Source organism: Spodoptera frugiperda, chromosome 16, assembly GCF_023101765.2.
Source record: "Spodoptera frugiperda isolate SF20-4 chromosome 16, AGI-APGP_CSIRO_Sfru_2.0, whole genome shotgun sequence".
Lineage (NCBI taxonomy): Eukaryota > Metazoa > Arthropoda > Insecta > Lepidoptera > Noctuidae > Spodoptera > Spodoptera frugiperda.
Window position 1 is genome coordinate 8,077,683 of NC_064227.1, and position 19,401 is coordinate 8,097,083.

Here is a 19,401-nt window from a genome sequence, read left to right on the forward strand (position 1 = left end):
CTGGCAGTTTAGTCGACAACACCACATATTGGACACTCGGATGCCATTAAAGAAAAATAAAAGAAAGATAAGAACTATCAAACCACAGTAAACGTGGCATGAACATAATAATATAAAAGATAGACTAAAACCTTCTTGAAACCAACCTACATATTTTTATATCGCTCATAGTTCATAGTTAGTGATACCACGACCTCACAGAAAACCGACGTGAAGCAACGCTTGCGTTGTGTTTCGTTGTGTGAGCGGGGTTACCGGAAGCCCAATTTCTCCCTTTCTTATCAATCTTCCCAATCCCTGATTCCCCAACAACCCTAAAATTCCTAACTCCCATATTTTTATAAAGTCCGACAACGCTCTTGTAACGCCTCTGGTGTTTCGGGTGTCCAAGGGCGGCTGCGATTGCTTACTATCAGGTGATCCGTCTGTTCGTTTACCGGCTTATACCATAAAAAAACTTGTTTGGTCCTCTCTTTCTCAGCAGGGTAATATTCAAAGATTTTCATCCAGATTTGCTTATAAGTTATAGCTTTGTGGTACGTACCTATGTCACTTTTATTACAAAGAGTACCTAAACTTCTGTCTAATGCTATTAGAAATAGACTTTAGACTACAGATTTAATTATTTTACTTTAATTACAAAGTTACCTAGGTTTTGTAGTGCAAGTGATTGCCATGAAGCAAGTACAAACAGAAGATGCCATAATTTGATGTGAACAAGAAAGTGGCTTACCTATTAAAATATGAAAAGTGTCACGCATTATGTGTATAAAGTGAAATCCAGTAATGTAATGACAGTAATGACATCTCCTCTTTGTACTTGCTTCGTGGTAAGCAATCATGTGTTGTGTTGTGAATAAAATGATGGATTTCCTTCCTTGAGTTCTAAGTATAAGGATCTTAGGTTACCGTTTGCAAGAACTAGGAAATAAAACGAAATAACTTAAACTTAATAAATATTTGTTTATTTAAGTCAGGTACTATTTACATATTTACAAACTTAACAATAACATTGATTTTCCTCTGTTGAATTATGCTACAAATAAAATAAATAATAATCAGTCTTATAAATTAAATGCAGATCTCAGCTACATGATTTCAGGAACATTAGTTTAGTCGACTTCTTCCACAGTTGGCCCACTGTGTTGTTGGTAGCCTCCGTATCCTCCAGGCATGCCTCCAAAGCCACCGGGCATTCCTCCAGGCATACCACCAGGCATACCACCAGGCATACCACCAGGCATGCCACCAAAGCCACCTGGCATGCCACCAGGCATTCCTCCAGGCATGCCGCCAGGCATTCCTCCAGGCATTCCTCCAGGCATGCCACCGGGCATACCTCCTGGCATTCCTCCAGGCATGCCACCAGGCATACCGGCCGCTCCCTGCGCGCCCGCGCCGTGCATCTTGGCCATGACGGGCGAGCAGACGCGCTGCACGTCCTTCAGCTTGTGCTCGTACTCCTCCTGCTCCGCCAGCGTGTTGTTGTCGAGCCACTTGAGCGCGTCGTCGCACGCGTCCCTCGCCGTGCTCTTGTCCTGTTCCGAGAGCTTGTCTCCGGCCTCGTCCAGCGCCTGCTTCACGCTGAACACGTACGACTCGAGCTGGTTCCGAGACGCTACGCGCTGCCTCTGCTTCTCGTCCTCATCCTTGTACTTCTCGGCCTCGGCGAGCATGCGCTCGATCTCGGCCTGCGACAGGCGTCCCTTGTCGTTCTTGATCACGATGTTCTTGCTTCGGCCGGTGCTGTTCTCTTTGGCCGACACGTTGAGGATGCCGTTCGCGTCCAGGTCGAAGGTGACGTCGATCTTAGGGACGCCGCGCGGCGCGGGCGGGATGCCGGTCAAGTCGAACGTGCCCAGCAGGTTGTTGTCCTTGGTCATCGCTCGCTCGCCCTCGTACACTTGGATCGTGACCGCCGGCTGGTTGTCCGAGTACGTGGTGAACGTCTGCGACTGCTTGCACGGGATCTTACAGTTGCGCTCGATGATCTTCGTCATCACGCCGCCGGCGGTTTCGATGCCGAGGGACAGAGGGGCCACGTCCACCAGCAACACGTCCTGGATCTTCGAGTCTTGCTCGCCGCTCAGGATGGCCGCCTGGACGGCCGCGCCGTACGCGACCGCCTCGTCCGGGTTGATGGAGAGGTTCAGCTTCTTGCCGCAGAAGAAGTTCTGCAGCAGACTCTGCACCTTCGGGATCCTGGTGGAGCCTCCGACGAGGACGACGTCGTGGATCTGGCTCTTGTCCATCTTGGCGTCCTTGAGCGCCTTCTCGACCGGCTCGAGGGTGCCTCGGAACAGGTCTGCGTTGAGCTCTTCGAAGCGCGCGCGGGACACGCGAGTGTAGAAGTCGATTCCCTCGTAGAGCGCGTCGATCTCGATGGTGGCTTCGGTGCTGGACGACAGCGTGCGCTTAGCGCGCTCGGCGGCTGTGCGGAGGCGGCGCAGTGCGCGAGGATTCATGCGCATGTCCTTCTTGTACTTGCGCTTGAACTCGTCCGCGAGATGGTTCACCAATCTGTTGTCGAAGTCCTCGCCTCCGAGATGCGTGTCGCCCGCCGTCGCCCTCACTTCGAACAACGAGCCTTCGTCGATGGTCAGGATCGACACGTCGAACGTTCCGCCGCCGAGGTCGAAGATGAGGACGTTCCTCTCGCCCTTGAGGTTCTTGTCGAGGCCGTACGCGAGCGCAGCGGCTGTGGGCTCGTTGATGATCCTGAGCACGTTCAGCCCGGCGATGGCTCCCGCGTCCTTGGTGGCCTGGCGCTGAGAGTCGTTGAAGTACGCCGGCACTGTGATCACCGCGTCGCGTACTGTCGTTCCGAGGTAAGCTTCCGCCGTCTCCTTCATCTTCGTCAGCACCATGCTGCTGATCTCCTCGGGCGCGAACCGTTTCGTTTCCCCCTTGAACTCCACTTGGATCTTCGGTTTGCCGCAGTCGCTGACCACCCTGAAGGGCCAGTGTTTCATGTCTGCCTGGATCTTGGGGTCGTCGAATTTCCTTCCGATCAGTCGCTTGGCGTCGAACACCGTGTTGTTGGGGTTGAGGGCGACCTGGTTCTTGGCTGCGTCTCCGATGAGGCGCTCCGTGTCCGTGAAGGCCACATAGGATGGTGTGGTGCGGTTGCCCTGGTCGTTGGCGATGATCTCCACGTTGCCGTGCTGCCACACGCCGACGCACGAGTATGTGGTACCCAGATCTATTCCAATGGCTGGCATTTTGTTTGTCTTCAGATTCTCTTCACACTCAATGATAAGAATAACGTTGAATAAACTTGCGTTGCGAGTCTAGTAAACTCAAACTCCTCGGTTTGCACCGAACTCTCTTCGTCTGCTTTGTATCGCGTTTCAAATAATTCTGAGTTCGCGAAAAACGACGGGGCCGTCTCTACGTCCCCGACTGGGGGCGTGAGGACGCGCGATCCAGGCCGAGGCCTGTTTCGGCGGTTTCATGTCGCTGCCCGCGACTGCGGGCGAGGGGTTGGAGTAGTCGGGCCCCTCGCGGGGCCCGATGCGATGTCAAGTCAGTGTAGTCGCGCCGCTAGCGGCCGCGCTCAAGCCGGGCTGGCCCGGCGAGCAGCAGGCGGGTAGCGGCGCGTGGTCAAGTCCGGTGGGGAGCCTCTACCGCCCCGCCCTAGCTAGGGCGGGCGGGAGGCTCATGTGGCTGCGTCAGGTGGGTCGGTCGGGGCGACCAGGTCTCGCGGCAGACCGTATCCGTCGGGGGGCGCCGATGGATGGTATGGCGCCAGCGCCCGAAGGTGGTCGTGCTGCGATTTGCTGGCGCGCTCGAACATATTAGTGCTCAGGCGCTGCACGAAGTCGTCGACGCTCTCTACGCCGAGGTCTCTCGAAATGGTCGCGTTCCGTACGAAGCGCGGGGCCTTGACTATGGTGCGCAGCGTGAGGGACTGCTGCGCACGGAGGCGTTTCTTGTTGGATTCGGACACGAGCGCGTACCAGGCCGGGGCGGCGTAGGTAAGCCGTGTCCGAATGTAGGCCTTGTAGATGCCGAGCTTCGCACGGAGCGGCAGCGACGAGTCGAGGACCGGGCGCAGGAGGTGACGGGCGGCGCGCGCCTGAGCAACAGCCTGCTGCACGTGGGGCGTCATGGACAGGGAGCGGTCGATGGTCACGCCGAGGTATTTAACTCTCGGCGCCCACCGTATTGGCTCACCCATCAGAGTCATAGGTTCCGGCTTCATGATCCCCACGGCGAGTGCTTGAGTCTTGGCCACGTTGACGGCCAACCTCCACTTCTCCAGCCAATCAGGGAGTGCATCTAGGGCGCGCTGTAGTTTGACTACTGCGTGCCGGGCGTTCAGCGACGTCGTGTAGAGCGCCGCGTCGTCCGCGTAGAGGGCGAGCTTGGCGCCGTCCACGACGGGGATGTCGTCCGTGTACACGCAGTAGCACACGGGTGAGATGCAGCTTCCCTGGGGCACGCCGGCTTGGATGCCGCGCTCAGTCGACAGAGAGCCTTCCACTGCCACTTGGAAGGTTCTGCCGTGCAGGAAGGTGGCCACGATCTTAACTAGTCGACGAGGAGTAGTAGATGTGGCCAGCTTGCTGAGCAGGCCGGCGTGCCAGACGCGGTCGAACGCCTTCTCCATGTCGAGGAATACTGCAGCGGCCCGCTCGCGCTTGTTACGCGCGGCGGCCAGGTCGTGCAGTACCCTCGCGACTTGCTGGGTCGTGGAGTGTTCGGCCCTAAAGCCGAACTGTTCGCCGCGTGGCTGGAGGTGTGGGCGCAGGTGCAACAGCAGCAGCTTCTCGAAGAGCTTCGATACGGTGTCCAGGAGCGTGATGGGGCGATAGCTCCCCGGCAGCAGCGTGTTCTTCCCCTGTTTGGGCAGCATGATAACTCTGCCGAGCTTCCACTTGGCCGGGAAGTGTCCGGTACGGAGGATCCCGTTGAAGAGTCGGGTCAGCGTCGCTATTCCTCGCGGCGGCAGGCGGCGGAGGGCCTCATTGGGGATGCCGTCCGGACCGGGTGCCTTGCGTAGTGGGGCTCGGAGAGCCATACGCCGCACCAGGCCAGGGGAGAACACGATGGGGTCTTCATCGGGGGGGATCGGCTGCTCCAGGTACCGTTCGACCTGTTCTTCGATAGCTGCTGTGTGTTGCACGTTGCGGGCTGGGTTGGGCTGGAATGTAGCCTCCAGGGAGTCGGCGAAGAGCTCCGCGCGGTCCTCGGCACGGTAACGGGGGGTTCCGTCGCCGGCCAGTAGGGGCCTGATCGGAGCCGGCTTCCCTGCGAGGCTGCGGCACAATCGGTGAATGCCCGACCAGTCGTCTGTCGCTCGCTCGATGGCGCGTTGCCACGACTCGCCCGCGTGGTTTGCCACAGCGGACGAGATCTTCGCAGCCAGAGCGTTGAGCGAACTCTTCATGGTCGGGCAGCGGGTCCTTTGCCACGACCTGCGAAGTCTCCTCTTCCTCTCGATCATGGCGAGTATGGAGGCCGGGAGTGGTGTCGGCCTCCTAGGCGTCGCGGTGCTCGCCGTCTGGGCCTCGTCGAGTGCGGCCTGTGTGGCCGCGGCGAAGTCGTCGGCGAGGCGGTCCACGTCCGCGGGCGTGTCGACGCGGTAGGACGGCGAGTTCCGCGCCATGTGCGCGGCGAAGGAGCGCCAGTCCCGCCGTGGGCGAGGAGGAAGAGGTCGCAGGTGCTGCGGGATGTCCTCGAGAGTCAGACACACCGGTTGGTGGTCTGACAGGAGATGGTCGTCCAGGACGTCACAGTTGACCGTCGCGGTGATGCCGCGCATGACGGCCAGGTCTATGACGTCGGGTAGCTGCAGCCGGTTGCCTGGGTAGTGGGTGGGGGCCTCTGGGCCCAGTACCACGTAGCCGTGGAGCTCTGCATCATCGAGGAGACGAGTTCCCTCGCTGGTGTTGGTGTTCGCGTTCCACGCGGTGTGTTTCAGGTTGAAGTCGCCGGCCACCACTGTAGGCAGCGGCGAGTCCAGGAGGACGCGGACGTCAGCCACTGCGAGACGAAGTTGTGGTGGCCTGTAGAACGCGAACACTCGGGTCGGCTGGTGGTTGATGCAGATCTCCACGCCCAGCGCGTAGGCAGCAGACAGTGTGGGCACCGGCAACAGCTGGTGGACGATTCTTCTCCTGACCAGGATTGCCAATCCCCTGTAGGCAATCCCTGATGGCGAGACGTGGTCCTCCCGGTAGACGTGGTAGCCGCTGAGTTTCAGCTTGTCCACCGGTCTGAGGTGCGTCTCGTTGATCAGGGCTATGTCAGCTTGCCGCTGGTCTAGCAGCAGCTTCAATAGCCTGGTCTTCTCGAGGGACATCCCGTTGGCATTCCAGAATACTAGTCTAAGGTGCCGCTGGTCCATCGCAAACTAGGGACTTGATTGCGTCTAGGAGCAGCGGCACTGGATCGCTCCGCTGCGTGACGAGCGCCGTCACGATCTCTTGCAGGATCCGGACGACGTCGTTTACTGTGAGTGTGCGGGCGGGCTGCGCAGGGGTCGGCTGTGTTGCCGGCCGTGGCGCAGCCGTGCGCCTCGCCGGGCGCGCAGCGGTGGCAGCGGAAGTGGCAGTGTTGGTGGTGGCAGCGGTGGCGCGGGGGCGCCGGTGAGAGCAGCAGCGGGGGCGGCAGCGGGGGCGCGGGGGCGCCGGCGGTGGCAGCAGCGGGCCTGGGGGCGGCGGCGGTTGGCGGGGGCGCCTTCTTGCGCCTGCGCCTCTTGCGTCGCTCGCCTCCCGGCTCGTTTGCCGCGGCCATTAGAGAGCCAGGGGCGTTATGTTCGCCCCTTGGCTGTGCGGCTACTGGTTTGGCGGTGGAGGCGGCGGCTGTGCGCGCCACAGTACCCGCCCTCGGGTTGCGCGTCTCGCGGCGGAACACCGGGCACGACGTGTTGTTCGCCGTGTGTGCGCCGCCGCAATTCGCGCAGGTGGGCGGCTCCTCCTTAGGGCGGGGGCACTCGCGGGCCGGGTGGTCCTCGCCGCACCGCACACAGGCCATTGGCCGGTGGCAATTGTGCGACGAGTGCCTAAATTGTTGGCAGCGGTGGCACTGCGCGGGGCCCTTTTTCCCGCGCCACGCCTCGATTTTAATCCCGGGCATACAGAGTAGCTCTGTTACCCCGTATATGCCCGGGATGGTGTTTTCTGCGCGCGCTACCTGGGCGTAGTATAAACACCCAGGTCGTCCCTGGCGCGCGCGGATGGGGCGGACGTACTCCGCGCCGTAGCCGGCGTCCTGCAGCGCCTCCATAATCGCCTCCGGCGGGGTGTCCACAGGTAACCCACGTATGGCCACCTTGACGCTTCGCTCCGCGGGGAGGGAGTACGAGAACCAGGCGACTCCCTGGTGTTTCTCCAGTTCAGCCAGGTAGGCCTGGATCGCCCGGTACTCCTCGTCGGAGCGGGGCGTGAAGCGCACCCCTTCCCAAAGGGGCGCGCGTTGGGCGCGTGTCCGAGCCGCCGCTTCAGGGCCGTGAAGTGCTCGACCCAGTTGGGGAGCTTCTCCACGATGAGCGGCGGGTAACGCGTCTTCTTGGGCGGGGGGGCGCACGGTGTCGTGGGCGAGCGCGGCTTCGGTGTCGGGGGCGCGGCTGGGGCGGGCGTTCCGGTGGTGGTAGCGGCGGCGGCGGCTGCGTACGTGGGTACGGGCGCAGCGCCGTGCAGCGGTGGAGCGAAGGGCGGCAGGACGGGTGGTGGGCGGAAGGGTGGCGTGATAAAAACCGCCTTCCTCTTGTCCGCTGGCATCTTCGGCGGCGAAGGGAAGCGCCCCGGCGCGATGTTGTCCGGGGGCGCACGATATACGGGCGCTGCGCGTGGGGGCGCGGCGCTGGGGGCGCTGGGCGCATGGGCGCAGCTGGCGCCATCGCAGTCGGCTTCTTCGGAGGCCGTTGGGGGCGCGGCGGGGCCGCGGCGGGCTGCGGCTTCCTCGGCTTCTGTCCCGCGGCTGGTGCGGGGGCGGGGGCGCGAGGAGCGGTGGCGCGTGGAGCGGCGGCTGCGGTGGCGGCAGGTTGCGCCGCGTCTGAATTAGGCCGTGGGGTCGGCCGCGGTATTGCGGACGGCGGGTGTGCCAGACCGGCGTCACGAGTGACGGTGGTCGGGTGTGACACACCCGCGTCCGGAGTGGCGGTGGTCGGCACCACGTCCATTGGTTCCGGCTCCTGTTCCGGCGCCGCGGTCGGCCACGCGGGTGGGGCCGTGCGCAGCGGAGGCGAGGGCGAAGCCGGGGTGTCGGGTATCGAGGGGGGCGGGGGGAAGAATTCCTCCCCCGCACCTCCGGTGGCTGATGGGGTCGGCGTGGCACTGGCGACGAACCCTTGTATCGCCACGTGCAGCGTCCTGGTTTCGGTGGGGCGCAGGCGAGAGTTCTTAAAAACCCTCCCCCGCCCCGCCGGGCCGAGCTTGGAGGAGCGCGGCGACTGCTCGCGGCCTCCGTGCGGCATCTTCTTGCCGCGGGTGTGCGACGAAAATAAAAAAAAATTACGTTCGTCGGGTAGTTTAAAAATTAATACTCCGGGCGGCTGGTGGCGACACGTCAGTCGCTGACCCGCGCGGGGGACCCGCCGAACCGGTACCCGGGGCTTGCCGCTGGTGGCAGACCGGGCACCGGACACGACGGAGGGCCTCGCGTGATCGGGCCAACGGCTGGGCGCGCTGGGTGGTCAAGCCGACCGCGACCGAGCAACGAGTTTTCTTGAGTTTTATTGCGGTCCGAGCGGTGAGTGTAGGCAGGTAGGTCTTCACTCGACGGCTGCTGGCGAATCCTCTGAGTTCGCGCCGACCGCTCGGCGCTTATATACTCAACAAATCAGATTCGAGAGATTTCTAGAGCCGTCTAGACGTCACGAGATTCAACCAATCACAGAGCAGAATCCACAGAACGTTCCAGATAATGCCAGAAATGTCAAACTATATCGACCAATCAGAGCACTTGTGGGAAAGAGATAGACAATTCATTCTATCTCATTAGAGATACCGACGTAGAAAACTTCCCCGAATCTGGGGAGTTTGCAGATAAATAAAATTGGGGAAAATTTTAGTTGTGACAGTAGTTTTTTATTCCTGTGGTGAAATTTTTTCCCTAGATAAGTTACATAAAAGTATTTGTATTTGTTTTATAATAATAATTGATTATGCTTAGTGGTGAGCATTAATGCCAGGTGTGAGAATTTTGTCAGGATTCAAGTCATAATTTATTATGTTTTCAATGAGATAATTCAAATATAAAATGAAGATAACATCAAATAAATTTATTCTATGATTTGTTATAATTATAAATAAATAAGACCTACCTACTTTTATGAATGTTTTGAATTCCCTTTTTAATTTTTGTACTTTAATTTTAATATGGTTAGAAAACGAATGCATTTTGTTCAAATAATTATGTTTTCTCGAAGTATTTTTTGTGGAATTTATTTTTCATGCACTAGCATCACTGTAAAATTATCTGGAGCATTCGAGAAGGGATGGAACGCGTAGTTCAACCAATCACAGAGCTCGCTGAAAAGAGATAGGTGAACTCATTCTGTTTCATTAGTGATACCAACGTAGAAATGATTCCCCAATTTAGGGAGGTTTTACAAAATAAATTTTGGTAACATTCACTGCTTTAGTGCCTTTGGTAATTTTACCATGCCTTTGGTGATTTTATTCTGTAACTTGTACTGCAAAAGGTGAATTCAATTTTTTTATTAATTGCTATTAACACATTTTTCAAAATTAATACTTAAATTTTTTACATGGTGACAAGATTTAGTCCTCATTTTTCAGATCATTCTTTACTTTTTGTTGTTATCACTGCTTATTTTTACAATTTTAGAAAGGATTCGCGTACCGCGTCTACATTAATTTAATCAACATCACTTTACTACTTACTTTTAGTTACAGCTATTAACAACAATATGGCTTAAAAGTCATTGCTAACAAATAAAATTATTTAGAAATATTCCAATCGCTTACATTTTATTTCTATAGATGTGTTTTTGCATCATGTTAGTAGATTGAATATAATATTTATGGGGGATTGCTGTGGAGTTTATTTTCCACGCACTGGTAACACCAACTGCTTGTCTAAACCACTGCGTCACGAATGAAAGAGATAACAATAGCACGATAATGGTGGCAGGAGATTCCCCTATCCCTATACTTATTATACTGTTTAGGCATGAGTAAAATGAATACAAAGCCCCTAAACTTATTATGCTAACTTCTTTTGGTATAAACTAGGAACAATTGATAAGAAACAATGTATCTGAATGGTATAATTTCGTATGAATCAACTAATAACACACATAGCGCAGATTTATAGTTCTGATTAACGATAACAGATGGCACTAGTTTTCGTATCGTTCAAAGTTCTGAAGTTCACTTTTTTAACATTAAAGAAAGATAGCGAATATTTAAGTACAAAACACGTAATCTGGTTTTATTATTTTATTGTAAATTCATAATTCACATAACACCAACTAACAATGATCTTAATATTTCATTTTATTTGTTTGTAGTTATTTGAAAGTTTTATTTTAGAGGGTTTTAAATAAATGTAGGTATGGAATCAAAATAAATAATATTACATTAATTACATACTATACCTACGTTACTTGATGGAATACTATTTTACTAGCTACTTATTGTTTTAAATTATTTAATTTACCTATCTATTTCAAACTACATAATGGCATCTTTTATTTTTTTAAGTACCTACGTTCCATATTTCCAATCTGACTCGTTGGTCAAGAGGCCGCAAGTACAAATACCGAGTAAAGGATTGAAGGATTTGTTTGAGCTAAACAAAGGGTTATTAAAAAATCTCCGTAATGGTCATTGCCATTCTACGGAGTCTGGAATAATTGATACTAAAATGCTTTGTGTATGATCAATCACAACATAGTATAAAAGGTATAAAACAAAGTCGATTTTACTGTCCCTATTTCCCTTTGTATGTTTAAATCTTTAAAAGTACACAACGGATTTTGATGCGTATTTTTTAATAGATAGAGTAAATTAAGAGGAAGGAAGAATTTTTATGTATAAAACATGTATACTATATTTTATTACCATTGCACCCATGCGAAGCTGGGACGGGTCGCTAGTTAACTTATAATTATCTCAGGGTAATTCATGGATGCTTCATTACATGGAAACCGTAACATAACTAGTAAAGAGTGTCCCATTGTGCATTGTGAGGGACATATATCTCTGCGCTCTGTCTACTCCATCGCTCTACAGGAATTAAATAGTTTTATACATCATTCAATTTAATGGATGTTATTAGAGACATACTTTTATTTATAAGTATGTATGGTTAGACTAGGTTAGTACCTAAGTACCTAGCTAACGACACAATTAATTTATTGTTTGTCAGCTTTCATAGATTTCATAGAGTTACCTGCCATACTTACATTACGTAGAGTGTATAGTCCATTAATTAGAAAAAACGGGTACACACCTACTTCTAGTATGTGACACTTCTTCACACTTCTTTGACACTGGCAGTTTAGTCGACAACACCACATATTGGACACTCGGATGCCATTAAAGAAAAATAAAAGAAAGATAAGAACTATCAAACCACAGTAAACGTGGCATGAACATAATAATATAAAAGATAGACTAAAACCTTCTTGAAACCAACCTACATATTTTTATATCGCTCATAGTTCATAGTTAGTGATACCACGGCCTCACAGAAAACCGACGGGAAACAACGCTTGCGTTGTGTTTCGTTGTGTGAGCGGGGTTACCGGAAGCCCAATTTCTCCCTTTCTTATCAATCTTCCCAATCCCTGATTCCCCAACAACCCTAAAATTCCTAACCCCCAAAAGGCCGATAACGCCTCTGGTGTTTCGGGTGTCCAAGGGCGGCGGCGATTACTTACTATCAGGTGATCCGTCTGTTCGTTTACCGGCTTATACCATAAAAAAACTTGTTTGGTCCTCTCTTTCTCAGCAGGGTAATATTCAAAGATTTTCATCCAGATTTGCTTATAAGTTATAGCTTTGTGGTACGTACCTATGTCACTTTTATTACAAAGAGTACCTAAACTTCTGTCTAATGCTATTAGAAATAGACTGTAGACTACAGGTTACCTAGGTTTTGTAGTGCAAGTGATTGCCATGAAGCAAGTACAAACAGAAGATGCCATAATTTGATGTGAACAAGAAAGTGGCTTACCTATTAAAATATGAAAAGTGTCACGCATTATGTGTATAAAGTGAAATCCAGTAATGTAATGACAGTAATGACATCTCCTCTTTGTACTTGCTTCGTGGTAAGCAATCATGTGTTGTGTTGTGAATAAAATGATGGATTTCCTTCCTTGAGTTCTAAGTATAAGGATCTTAGGTTACCGTTTGCAAGAACTAGGAAATAAAACGAAATAACTTAAACTTAATAAATATTTGTTTATTTAAGTCAGGTACTATTTACATATTTACAAACTTAACAATACATTGATTTTCCTCTGTTGAATTATGCTACAAATAAAATAAATAATAATCAGTCTTATAAATTAAATGCAGATCTCAGCTACATGATTTCAGGAACATTAGTTTAGTCGACTTCTTCCACGGTTGGCCCACTGTGCTGTTGGTAGCCTCCGTATCCGCCAGGCATGCCACCAAAGCCACCAGGCATTCCTCCAGGCATGCCACCAGGCATTCCTCCAGGCATTCCTCCAGGCATGCCACCAAAGCCACCAGGCATTCCTCCAGGCATTCCTCCAGGCATGCCACCAGGCATTCCTCCAGGCATGCCACCAGGCATTCCTCCAGGCATTCCTCCAGGCATGCCACCAAAGCCACCAGGCATTCCTCCAGGCATTCCTCCAGGCATGCCACCAGGCATGCCACCAGGCATACCGGCCGCTCCCTGCGCGCCCGCGCCGTGCATCTTGGCCATGACGGGCGAGCAGACGCGCTGCACGTCCTTCAGCCTGTGCTCGTACTCCTCCTGCTCCGCCAGCGTGTTGTTGTCGAGCCACTTGAGCGCGTCGTCGCACGCGTCCCTCGCCGTGCTCTTGTCCTGTTCCGAGAGCTTGTCTCCGGCCTCGTCCAGCGCCTGCTTCACGCTGAACACGTACGACTCGAGCTGGTTCCGAGACGCTACGCGCTGCCTCTGCTTCTCGTCCTCATCCTTGTACTTCTCGGCCTCGGCGAGCATGCGCTCGATCTCGGCCTGCGACAGGCGTCCCTTGTCGTTCTTGATCACGATGTTCTTGCTTCGGCCGGTGCTGTTCTCTTTGGCCGACACGTTGAGGATGCCGTTCGCGTCCAGGTCGAAGGTGACGTCGATCTTAGGGACGCCGCGCGGCGCGGGCGGGATGCCGGTCAAGTCGAACGTGCCCAGCAGGTTGTTGTCCTTGGTCATCGCTCGCTCGCCCTCGTACACTTGGATCGTGACCGCCGGCTGGTTGTCCGAGTACGTGGTGAACGTCTGCGACTGCTTGCACGGGATCTTACAGTTGCGCTCGATGATCTTCGTCATCACGCCGCCGGCGGTTTCGATGCCGAGGGACAGAGGGGCCACGTCCACCAGCAACACGTCCTGGATCTTCGAGTCTTGCTCGCCGCTCAGGATGGCCGCCTGGACGGCCGCGCCGTACGCGACCGCCTCGTCCGGGTTGATGGAGAGGTTCAGCTTCTTGCCGCAGAAGAAGTTCTGCAGCAGACTCTGCACCTTCGGGATCCTGGTGGAGCCTCCGACGAGGACGACGTCGTGGATCTGGCTCTTGTCCATCTTGGCGTCCTTGAGCGCCTTCTCGACCGGCTCGAGGGTGCCTCGGAACAGGTCTGCGTTGAGCTCTTCGAAGCGCGCGCGGGACACGCGAGTGTAGAAGTCGATTCCCTCGTAGAGCGCGTCGATCTCGATGGTGGCTTCGGTGCTGGACGACAGCGTGCGCTTAGCGCGCTCGGCGGCTGTGCGGAGGCGGCGCAGTGCGCGAGGATTCATGCGCATGTCCTTCTTGTACTTGCGCTTGAACTCGTCCGCGAGATGGTTCACCAATCTGTTGTCGAAGTCCTCGCCTCCGAGATGCGTGTCGCCCGCCGTCGCCCTCACTTCGAACAACGAGCCTTCGTCGATGGTCAGGATCGACACGTCGAACGTTCCGCCGCCGAGGTCGAAGATGAGGACGTTCCTCTCGCCCTTGAGGTTCTTGTCGAGGCCGTACGCGAGCGCAGCGGCTGTGGGCTCGTTGATGATCCTGAGCACGTTCAGCCCGGCGATGGCTCCCGCGTCCTTGGTGGCCTGGCGCTGAGAGTCGTTGAAGTACGCCGGCACTGTGATCACCGCGTCGCGTACTGTCGTTCCGAGGTAAGCTTCCGCCGTCTCCTTCATCTTCGTCAGCACCATGCTGCTGATCTCCTCGGGCGCGAACCGTTTCGTTTCCCCCTTGAACTCCACTTGGATCTTCGGTTTGCCGCAGTCGCTGACCACCCTGAAGGGCCAGTGTTTCATGTCTGCCTGGATCTTGGGGTCGTCGAATTTCCTTCCGATCAGTCGCTTGGCGTCGAACACCGTGTTGTTGGGGTTGAGGGCGACCTGGTTCTTGGCTGCGTCTCCGATGAGGCGCTCCGTGTCCGTGAAGGCCACATAGGATGGTGTGGTGCGGTTGCCCTGGTCGTTGGCGATGATCTCCACGTTGCCGTGCTGCCACACGCCGACGCACGAGTATGTGGTACCCAGATCTATTCCAATGGCTGGCATTTTGTTTGTCTTCAGATTCTCTTCACACTCAATAATAACAATAACGTTGAATAAACTTGCGTTGCGAGTCTAGTAAACTCAAACTCCTCGGTTTGCACCGAACTCTCTTCGTCTGCTTTGTATCGCGTTTCAAATAATTCTGAGTTCGCGCCGACCGCTCGGCGCTTATATACTCAACAAATCAGATTCGAGAGATTTCTAGAGCCGTCTAGACGTCACGAGATTCAACCAATCACAGAGCAGAATCCACAGAACGTTCCAGATAATGCCAGAAATGTCAAATAATTTCGACCAATCAGAGCACTTGTGGGAAAGAGATAGACAATTCATTCTGTCTCATTAGAGATGCCGACGTAGAAAACTTCCCCGAATCTGGGGAATTCGTAAAGAAATAAAATAGGGGAAAAATTGAGTTGTGATAGGTTTTTTATTCCTGTGGTGAAGTTATTTCCCTGGATAAGTCACATAAAAGTGTTTGTATTTAATTATCATATATTAATTATATTACATACATGAATTATACTACTAACTATGTTTTATAATAATAATTAATAAATTATGCTTACTTATAGTTATCAAAATGAATGTGTATGTTTTAGTATTAAGTTCATATTACTTTGTTTTAGGTTTTTTTTTGTTAGGTAGATAATTAAAATAGAAATTACAGAAAATTAACCACTAATGTGTTATTTAAAGGTAAAGAAAGAATGAAACCATCCCTCTACCTTCTTTTTGCATTATATACGTTAATGTTTAGAATTCATTTAATGAATGAGCATAATAATGTCATATAACCTAAAGACACTGTTCCTAATAATTATACTGAATGTTTTTATCATCTTGGCTTTCTGGGAAGTTTTGTTATCATACACTAGCAATACCAAAGACTTATCTAGAGCATTCAGGAAGGAATGGAACGCTCATTTCAACCAATCAGGAAGTTTGTGGAAGAGAGATAAGTGAACTCATTCTATTTCATTAGTGATACCAACATAGAAATTTTTGCTGAGTTAAGGGATGTACAAGAATTAAATTTAGGAAAATGGTTACTGATAGTTTAACACTATTATTAGAACTTATGACGGGATATTTACCATGTTTATTCACTTTGGTGAGTTTCCGATATTTCGGCACTGTTGCAAGCGCCATGATCACGGATTAACAGTTAATCCGTGTTAGTGACCATGTCAGTTTAAAAACTGATAGTTTAACAGTTTATAGTTTCTTTGGTAAAATGCGTTTTGCACATTGGAACATTAATGGTAATAAAAATAGACAATTCTAATGAATTCTAAGGAATTCTATTCAAGATTTTGCTTACTTTAACTATCTGCATTAATTTTCGTAACATACTGTACTTCGTACATTTTTCTTCATATCAGTATAGCTTAAAATAAGTAATTTGAAGAAATATTAAGAAACGTATTTTGTTTATAATTTTTCCGAAAGCTTACTGTGGAGTTTATTTTCTACTCACTGGTAACACTTACGGCTTTCTGAGGAGGACGGAACGCGCTTGGGATAGAAATGAAAGAGATAGCAATAGCATGAATGAATGAATCATGTTGGCGGCATCGGTATCAGTGAATAGAACGATAACAATGAACGACAACTTGATTTTTTGTAGGTATGTTTTATCAAATCGAATAAATTGTACTTAAGTAATAAATTATGAAGTTATAAGTATCATGTAACTTACTACCTAATCTATTATTTTCTTGATAACTTACTTAATGGGTTTTAACCTATAACATCTATAAGATGATAAATGAATCTATAATATCAAGGCTTTTAACACGGATAGCAATTTTTCAGAAACCAGTATACATCATAATTACGGTATTCCATCCACTGATTTCATGAGTAGGTACCATCAGATTCATGTATAAGGGTGGTATGTAAGGGCGAGGGTTCGAAACCTGCCAAGAGGAAGTACCAATGTGACTTTTTCCGAGTTATATGTACCTACTCTCTAAGATTATTAAGATACCACTGACAAACGATGAAGGAAAACATTCTAAATTTGAAATCGCCAATCCGTATTAAGCAAGCAAGCAAACTTTGGGAAGCAAATTAAATTAATCAAGTATTATAAGTATTCTGTATACTTGTTCTGTCTTATTCTTGAACATCTGATCCTGTTCCTTGATCACAGAAGTGCTATAATTTTGTAAGTTGTCGAGGAATGTTATGGACATGTATTGTATTGTGGCGCGGCTTTTGTAATGCCGTACATATTTGTAAAGAGTGTTTAAAATTAGCTCAAAGAAAAAATTGCACTTTTTGACTTAACTACTGGAGTATCCTGTGCTACTGGACCTATTTCGCTCATTTTTCGTATATTGTCAGCAAAGAAGATAACAAATATGTGATTAAAATTAGGTCATAGCTTGCCTAGGTTATAGACTAGAGCGCTCTCTACTATTCTCTAGGTTTAATCCACCTCTGAGAGTAAATACAATGTAAGGTGCGTTGGGGTAAGATCGGCGGAGGGGTAAGAACGTACAAATCAAATATCTCACTTATTTGGCTATATTTTTTAATGCTGATCACATTGCGTGGCACGTCATTAAGTCCCGCCCCACCCCGCGGTGACCACCACTCCCTCCGGTCAACACAGACGTGTACCCGCGCCGTTTTAGAAAAAAGGCAAATTTTATAAAATATTTGTTTATCCGGTCTTTCACCTACATTTTTATTTGCATATTTTAGCAAAAGTATAGCTTATTTTGACATGTTTTTGCCTAAATACTAAGTTTTGAGCAATGATAATATGATAAAACTAATCCAGATTTGTCTACTACCTCTGAAGGCTGAAATCCGGTGTTACCCATGTCGGGTAAAGATCAGACAAAAATATCCCTATTCGAAAATGGGCAGTGATTGTCAAACTTTTGTTACAAATGATTTTAATTTAATTTTAAATAATTACTTAGGGCTGATTTTCCAATCTTCAGTTGCCACGTAAATACTCCCGAACCTCTTCACGGGCCACTTCTTATACAAAAGAAGCGCTGGAATTAGCCATGCAGCAAATAAATAATAAAGAACTCACGTATGCAGCCACTTCAAAAATGCTTGTGGATAAATCTAAACTTTGAGAAACTCAATTTCTTTGAAATTTGGTATGCGGGGTAAGATCGGACAAATTAAACGAAAAAAAATAGAATCATTTGGAACATCTATATTTGTTGTATTAGGTAAATTTTTGTGATTTCATGTTAAAGTACAGGAAATATCGGACACGTTCCTTTCATACACCTTGTGCTCCTAGCACTAGAAATTATTTTAAATTGTTGTCCGAACTTACCCCATGATGGCCAAATCGTCATCACATCAAAAAAAAAATTGTCCTGATTTTATAGGCTTGCAAAGCAAAAAGTATTGAGTATTTATAAATAAATTAAATTTTAAATAACACTGTATTTAATCATTATTCGTTTCCACTTTTTTTCATTAATCTACTGTGTACCAAAATTGAGATAATAAAGTTTTTGCAACATCCTTGCAACTATTCGAAAATCCGTCCGATGTTACCCCAACGCACCCTATAAAGCACACAAACACTTGGCAACCGATTTAAGGTCACCATTCTGTCGATAGGTTAGCTGCTAAATTAGCATTAGCATCATTGCAACAGGTAATTGGGGTTTCAGCTCAAAGCAGGAGTAAAAACGGGTGGTTTTTAGTCAGTAAGAGTCTGACACTCCCTCTCGGCGCCCACAAAGCGGAAGAAGTCATTGAATGATTTCCCTCCTCAAAAAATAAGAATCATTATGTATATCTGTATCTATGGTATTTACCTATAATAATAATATGCACAGGTACAAGTACATAATTAAGGGTCACCGTGGATCTCGAGAGCTGAGGACTGTCTAGCGGGTTACCGGGGTCCGGCTCGAAAACCAGGAGTAGGAACGGAGTGGTTCTTAGTCAATAAGAGTTTGACAATCCCTCTCGCCTCGCCCAAGCCGGGAGAAGTCATTGGATGATTTCCCCCTCTAAAAAAGTTAGGATAGCTAGATGTACTATTGCTTATTCAGTGCTAAAGGCTAACCGTAAAGGAGTGTCAGACTATTACTAACTAAAACCCACTCCATTCCTTCTCCTGCTTTGAGCCAAAACCCCGGTTACCTTTTACGTTGTATCAACATCTAAACTTAAGACATTATTTCTTTAGACTGAACGTTATTTGTTTACTAGAATGTTATTTGTTTTTATTATTATCACGTGGTAAGCATTATGCATTAATGTTATCTGCAAAAATTCGAGTCTTGATTAAATTAGTGATTCGGTGCGAAATGTAAACAAGGTGACTAATACAGTTTCTGCACTCGCGGTCATCGCCCGGTATCAGTGACATTAATCATGGTTGCCAGCTTATTTGTCGTTTACCCAAAAAAATGTCTTAGCGATGCTACATGATAACTAAGTACCTAGGTACTAATATTGTAGTAGACCGTAACTTAGGGACAATTTTTCAATCGACAGATAATATTTTTTCATCACATAGAATAAATTGACGTCTCATCTGTATGGAAGATGTGTGAAAAATTAAAAATTAATCCTTAAAAATCTACTCTTAAGAAACATCCGCACCTATTTAAAACGACAACAAAATTCACGAACGTTTCAAACAAGCTTCCCTTCAGAAATTCAGAATCTTAAGTTTATTATCTACATTACAATAAGAACAGGTAACTGAAGGTCAGCCGT

At 49.4% G+C, this 19,401-nt stretch overlaps 2 protein-coding genes across 5 annotated transcripts in view; one reads left to right on the plus strand and one right to left on the minus strand.

The window, feature by feature from the left end:
- The window catches only part of LOC118280709 (uncharacterized), a 184,268-nt gene that overhangs the window by 145,756 nt on the left and 19,111 nt on the right, over positions 1-19,401 (plus strand). The gene's annotated exons all lie outside the window — the stretch shown is intronic.
- Positions 944-14,831, minus strand: LOC126910613 (heat shock protein 68-like). Of its 4 annotated transcripts, none has more exons than XM_050699210.1 (2): positions 12,819-14,831; positions 944-1,342 (listed from the first exon to the last, which is right to left on the minus strand). In XM_050699210.1, the coding sequence occupies exons 1-2, from the start codon at positions 14,683-14,685 to the stop codon at positions 1,113-1,115; spliced, it is 2,097 nt and encodes a 698-aa protein (XP_050555167.1). In that variant the 5' UTR covers positions 14,686-14,831; the 3' UTR covers positions 944-1,112. The 4 variants fall into 4 exon arrangements, with proteins under 4 accessions (XP_050555167.1, XP_050555169.1, XP_050555168.1 ...); XM_050699212.1 differs by lacking the exon at positions 12,819-14,831 and adding an exon at positions 1,376-3,346 and having other exon boundaries at positions 944-1,303; XM_050699211.1 differs by lacking the exon at positions 944-1,342 and adding an exon at positions 12,397-12,746 and having other exon boundaries at positions 12,840-14,831.